General features: G+C 38.9%; 1 protein-coding gene across 1 annotated transcript; it reads left to right on the top strand.

Moving 5' to 3' along the window:
• The first annotated feature begins 1069 nt into the window (after nucleotides 1-1069).
• Nucleotides 1070-5944, top strand: c1qtnf5 (C1q and TNF related 5). Its single transcript, XM_077541411.1, has 3 exons — nucleotides 1070-1265; nucleotides 3843-4084; nucleotides 5065-5944. Exons 2-3 carry the CDS (start codon nucleotides 3853-3855, stop codon nucleotides 5583-5585), a joined length of 753 nt encoding a protein of 250 aa, XP_077397537.1. The 5' UTR covers nucleotides 1070-1265; nucleotides 3843-3852; the 3' UTR covers nucleotides 5586-5944.
• The last annotated feature ends 898 nt before the right edge of the window (nucleotides 5945-6842 follow it).

The raw sequence follows: 6842 nt of genomic DNA, 5'->3' as shown, positions 1-6842 counted from the left end.
GCTGACTCGGGTGCTGCAGATTAAAAACATGTCTTGACTCATGCCTAGTTCAGACAGAGAAGAAAGCACACATCAGCTCTTGCCATATGTCAGCCCCATCCCATAAACCATAGAGCACAATCATGGGTCCGTTTGCAGCACGTTGACTCATTGACTCAAGCCCGAGAACACTCAGGGAATAATTTGATCTAGTATGCAATTCATTTGAATCATAACTTCAACTGAAATTCTAACTTTAATTTGAAGCCCCAGATTGACATCCAAACTGTAATTTGAAACTATGATTTAATATAAAACCTAATCTAGCCTGAAATTTTCATCTGAAACCATAACTCTAGTTTTAAGATCTGATTTGTGTTTCGAAGTAGGATTTTAAACTATAGTTAGTATTTTAAATGAGTGTTTTAAGATAATGTTAAAGTTTCAAATTAGGGTTCGGATTTCAAAGTAAAGTTTTAAACTGGAATTTGGGTTTCAAATTGGGAGTTGAGTTTTAAATCAGGGTCACAATTTAGAATAGTGGCTATAAAATTATAGGTTAAAAATTCAACTGCCAAAATGTGAACTATTAGTTTTCAAAGTAGGGTTTCGAATTGGGGTTTTACACTACATTATATCATTAAACTATGATTATATGTTCAAAAGTAAGGTTTTAAAATAGGGTTAGAGCTTCTGTGCAGGTTTTTATTATTTTATTTACTTTATTACTGCTACTTTACGGTTTAATTATGTTTAATGTGACTCGCTGCTGCTATTGAGAGATGCAAACAAACGGAATTGTGTTGTATTTTACAATGAGAAATAAAGCTTATCTTTAAAAAAAATAAAAATCCTAAACTCCAATAACCCTCTACCCAAACTCGCAACCTGTAAACCCAACCCAATGTGACCACCTTGATTTTAAACCTATGCTAACCTCTAAAACGTCCCATTACCCCAAACCACACCCCCTTCCTTTGTGAGCGAAGTGGTTAACATCTGCACAGTTTGACGGCTGGTCACATGATCATTTTTGTGAGCACAGCTGCAAGTTTAGTTCCAGACAGTATTACGTAAACATCTCCTCACCTCCCTCTGCATTAGTTTGTCACACCAACATCAAATATGTTCTTCACTTTCACTCCCTCCCTCCCTCTCTCTCTCTCTCCCTCTCTGTCTCTCTCTCTCTGTGTCTGTCTGTCCTCCACCCACACTGGACACGCCAAACACCCAAACCAGCGTCTAATTGGATTGCATGACCATTTCCTTTCAGCTCGCTGACATCGGTAAGTAGATTTTTATTTCACTGAGACGTAAAATCTAGTGGAAGATGCTTTTTGTTTCATCTAAGGAAGAAGCAGATAAGTCACACAAGTGAAGAAGAGGACATAATCAAGTTATTTACTTGAGAAATAGAGCATTACCTACTAGGAACAGCCATATTGACACGTTGTACATATTTTTATTATGACTTGAAGACACTAAAACTTCATGGAAAAAAACGACAAGGGTCCAAAGTGGTCTTTCATGAGTTTTTGCCCACATTTAGACCCTCAAAAAACAGCATCATTTTTCTTTGCAAACAGTGCTTCGCCATGGCAACAGTGTGCTACAAAATATGCTTTCTACAAATTTTCATCTTGGAACCAGGTAATATTCCCTCTTGGGATTTTCTATTTATTATTATTATTATTCCGATTATAATTTTTAAACCTAAGTGAACATGTATGTTTTTTTTAATTTTTTTTTTTTATTTTTTTTTTAATATGAGCTATTTTGCTTTGACTTGCGAGCAAAATTTGCGAAATGAGTTCTGTATGGTGGCATTGAGCTCAACTTAACTCACTTCCCCAACAAGCAGCAGTTTGGCAGATAGTGGACAATTCTTACATAAAAAAAAAAGTTCCTTCACGCAACACATTGCTACTCTGGGTTAAAGTTTAATGTCAAACTAAACAAAGAGAACCCCACTGCTTTGCCCGAGAAGTTGGCATCAGCTTAATGCTAACAAACAATAACTTGGCATGAACTTGTGACAAAAGTTTAAGGACCAATGATGTATGAAATTGAACATGGAACCATTTTTTGTTGTAAGCGGCCAATTTGGGCAAATTCCAGACCTCGAACTCCGACTCGGGAATTGGCGCCAATGAGCCCCAGTGGGAAGCCAAGCACATGCCTTTATAAATGGCTTCACATTTCTTAAGCTTCCTGATTGAAATCATGAAAGCATAACACCGGTTTGCTGAATAGCAGACAGTTGGCTCACAAATAAGTCACTTTCAAGTGTTTAAAGTGTGCGCTCAACTTTTGGATCATTTTGCTGCCCTGTTTGCAGTGTTACTCTTTGGTGGGTTTTTATTTTGGGGAGGATCCTGTCAAGCTCCTGCTAATGAGACACACCAGCTAGCGTGGGAAGACGCACAGCCAGCGACGTTTCTGTCTTTTATGACCTAACCTTAGAAAGAAGCTGATGCGGAGGAGGAATGTTGAAGACATGTCACCTATGAAAATCCTCAGGAGGAAGATTAGGAGGAGGAGGAAGCAGCTGGAACAGCATTAGGCCAAAGTAGAATATTACTAACTACTTAGGGGCTGGACTCGCTCCTAAAATCCAGATCACTAATCATGCTGATGTCAGCGAACGAATTCCGTTTAGTTTTGTAACTTATTATGACTTTTTTTCTAGGGAGGGGAGACGTATTTCTTGGAAAACAAATCAAATTTCACCACAATAGTACTACGACTTATATAGCATTTTATCTGAACAATGCAGCACCGACAGCGTTTTACAAAGCCCAACATTCAATTATTTGAAAACTTATCATTAGAATCAGCAGACCGGTCGATCGCTGCTGTATTGTTCTAACTCCGGTAGAATCTGGGTCGGTTATTGCACACTTTGGTGTTGTAAAAGAGTGGTCACAATAGAAAACATCCTGAATGCTGGATAGGTTAGCCTGCATGCTACTTGCTACAATAGCTATTTGCGGACGCCATAGATATATTAGCTAAAGAGCAAGCTGTGTGTTTGATTCCAAAAAGTTCAATATGACTTATTGAAGTCATGGCACGGATGTCACAATAAGATTAGTGCTCCCTCTTTCGTGTTCCAGTTAAAAGGTGAGAAGCAGCATTAAGTGCACTTTAAGCAAGTTTGAGACTCCTGTCTTCACAAAGTGTACCTTTTTTTTTTTGGCCTTTCATATAATATGTAATATAATAAAATAACTGATCGTCTTCAAACTTTGGGTGCTTCCCCTAAAGATGTTTCAGATGAAAGTTTATTCAATGCTTTTAAATTTGTTGCCATGTTGACGCCCGTAACCGACAATTTGTGGTCAACAAACCAACATCCTGCGTACAGACAAAAAAAAACGCAAACCCTCAAGCACATTTTGCTAGCCACACCTTAACCCAACCAACAGTTGTTCAATATGTCCACATTAAATCTTACTTTGAAAGTTTTGAAGACAGAAGTCTGGCACAAGTTGAGTTTTATGGCTATTATGAATCATATCTCAGCTATTCACTGATACTACATCAATCATTTTGCTTGGAATGCTGTTTTAGAGTTTGCTGTAGTCAGCCTTCAATAGGGCCCACCGAACATTTACATTACGAGGCTACCGAGATATTTGTTGTATTCATGATTTAGCCAACGCCAACCCCTAAAATTGATTTATTTAAATCTTTATTATTATTAATTTATCTCCTAGTACACAATGTGTCCATGGATTTATTTAAAAAAAAATAAAAAAATAAAAATAAAAAATAAATAAATAATAATAATAATAATAATAATGGTTGCTATTCAGATGGTCTTGATGCTGGTGTCCCCTGTCGTCCTTCTCTGCGTGCAGTGGCGCTGCAATGACAACGCTCAAGCTGCTGCCTTTCCCGCTCGTCCTGCTCGTCCTCCAAGTGCGTCTTTCCACTCCGCTAGAGGACAACAAGATCCCTCCCAGTCTGTGCACGGGCCACCCTGGCATCCCGGGCTCTCCCGGCGTTAACGGCAGCCCCGGTCTACCCGGGAGGGACGGGCGTGACGGAAGGGATTCTGCTCCGGGGGAGAAAGGAGAAAAAGGGGACATGGGAGCTCCAGGTAACAAATTAGGGGTACTTTAAGAGTCTATTTTCGTCACTTGAAAAACTGTGCTTAAATATATGCCCCGCCCTATCTCATGCTGAGTCTATGGGACCCTTGCTTTTGTTACCAGGACAACCAAGGTGTGAGTCATTTTTATTCTTAGGAACAGCGCCTACAGTAAGAGTGTGTGTGTGTTGGAGCATCCTGAAAGACAAAAGCATTTTCACTTGTGGAGGAAGCACTTCAACAGACACATCTAGCACCCACCACCATTGTGTTGACAATCTCACCGAACAATCAAGATGACGCTTATCAGGATAAAATAAAATAATACAATTCAATGCAGTTCTGCTTACCTTTTCATCGGCCCTGCAAGGGATGTGAGCATTTTTGCTAAAAGTGGCCACCACTTGAAAGTGTCTCTGAATCTTCAGATAGCATAGCTACAAAGTCATTGGTTGAGAATTTTGGCGTGGGTGGTGGTTATATCCTCTTTAAAGAGGAAGTCAACCCCCCAAAAAATACTTGGCAATAATATGTTCATGCAGCCTCACTAATCTACATACGGTATTTTGGTTAATATGGCAGTGGAATATGAGTTAAGCAGCAAAATCCAGCCGTTTTTATCAATATTAGAAGGCGGCCATTTTGCCACTTGTTGTCGAATGAAAATGACATCACAGTTGCTCAGGTCTCAGGTAACAACCAATCACAGCTCAGCTTCAGAAAACATGGTGAGCTGTGATTGGTCGTTGCCTGAGCCCTAACTGTGATGTCATCTTCAGTCGACAGCATGTGGCAAAATGGCCGCCCCTTGAGATGGAGAAAAACAGCTGGATTTGCTACATTCATATTCCAAAAATGTAATATTAATCAGAACGTCATGTTTAGACTTGTGAGGTCACATATAACTTATGGTTGACTTCACCTTTCAGTTTAGAAAATATACATTTGATTGCAATTTACAATGTCCCATGTGTCCGTGTACCGCACAGGTGAGACGGGTGGGCAAGGCCTGACCGGAGAAAGGGGTGACCCCGGAGAGCGAGGTCAGAAGGGCGAGGCGGGACAGTGCGCCGTGGCCCCCAAATCCGCCTTCAGCGCCAAAGTCTCGGAAGGCCGCGACTTGCCCCTCCCCGTGGGCGACGCGGTGCGCTTCGACAAGATCCTGCTCAACCAGCAAGGCGACTACAACCCGGAGACGGGCCGCTTCACCTGCAAAGTCCCCGGCGTGTACTACTTTGCCGTCCACGCCACCGTGTACCGCATCAGCTTGCAGTTTGACCTCATGAAAAACGGACACGCCGTCGCTTCCTATTTCCAGTTTTTCGGCAACTGGCCCAAACCGGTGTCGTTGTCGGGCGGGTCCCTGCTCCATTTGGTCCCGGGGGACCAGGTGTGGATCCAGATGGCTCTGGGGGAATACAATGGATTCTACTCCAGCACGAAGACTGACAGCACCTTCAGCGGATTCTTGGTGTACTCAGACTGGAAAAATTCTGCGGTGTTTGCATGAGAAGTCAGACCTTGCAGAAGGAAAGTAACCACATGATGGCCCGTTTAAGTCCTAATAAGACTTTCTTAAATGGAGATGACTACATTGTAGTTGTGTAATCAGAAAAGAAAAATTCACAACAGGCACATACTAAACTGCATCACTGTTTTTTCAACGTCTTTGGTAAACTACGACGGAATCTTATATTTGGTTGAGCACAATTCGACGTCTGGGTGTCAGGCGATTACAATTTTTAATTAGAATTAATCACATGACTTCAATAGTTAACTTGCAATTAATTGCAAATTTGATATCTGTTCTAAATGTACAATATCAATGTACAATACATTTTTTTCATACTCTTTTTTTTTTTTTTTTTTTTTTTTTTTTTTAACATAAATGTGGAAAAAATGCTTTATAGAAATATGGTTGCATCTTTTAGTCATTGATAAAATAATTTCATAATAATTCATAAAATTGAGTTAAAAAAGTGTACTGTAAAAAATGTGTAATAATTTGTGTTGAGGTTATTTTTTCTGCCACTAGGTGGCATAATTGCATTTGTAAGACATTGGAGACAGCAAACGTTATTGCATTAATGTTGTTCAAATTTATTACTGCTAAATTTTTACGTGGGTGTGTCTGCTGTGTTGCAACTGGAATTCCTCCCATACAGGCTTTCCAAGTAAGGGTTAATTTATTAATTAACTTGTATTTTTAATTTGGTTGTTGGATGGTTAATTTTAAGAATAATCAATCATGTGTTAAAAAAAAAATGAGTGGCGTTAAAGAAACTTGAAATTAACTCAAAATTTTGATCCTAATTGTGTTTTTTGTAATGCGTTGTGTTGTTGTTGTTTTTTTATGTTTTTTGAAACATTAACTATATATATATATATATATATATATATATATATATATATATATTAGGGTTGTGCAATGGTTCATGCATTCATATTTTAAATCAAAAGAATTTTCTGGTTAAAATACATTTTGTTTACTCACCGAACAGATACTTTTTTTTTTTTCAGACGGAGTACGAGTACAAGTACTGACATTTGAGTAAGGTAGTCACCGATTTGCAGCAAATTTTGTATAAAAATATTAATAAAATGACTTCTTTTTTTTTACATATTGCTTGGATGTGATAACTTTATATTCAACGCCAAGGGTGATGAAAGTAGAAGTACAGTACAGATATGTGTGTAAAGAAAAAGAAGTACCAATTTAACGCTGGAAAAGTACAAATGAAGAAGAAGATAGATAGAAGATTGCTTT

The sequence above is a fragment of the Festucalex cinctus genome, chromosome 13 (genome assembly GCF_051991245.1).
Source record: "Festucalex cinctus isolate MCC-2025b chromosome 13, RoL_Fcin_1.0, whole genome shotgun sequence".
Taxonomy (NCBI): Eukaryota; Metazoa; Chordata; class Actinopteri; order Syngnathiformes; family Syngnathidae; genus Festucalex; species Festucalex cinctus.
The sequence above is the reverse complement of the archived record's forward strand: the minus strand, read 5'-3'. Positions and strand labels throughout refer to the sequence as shown.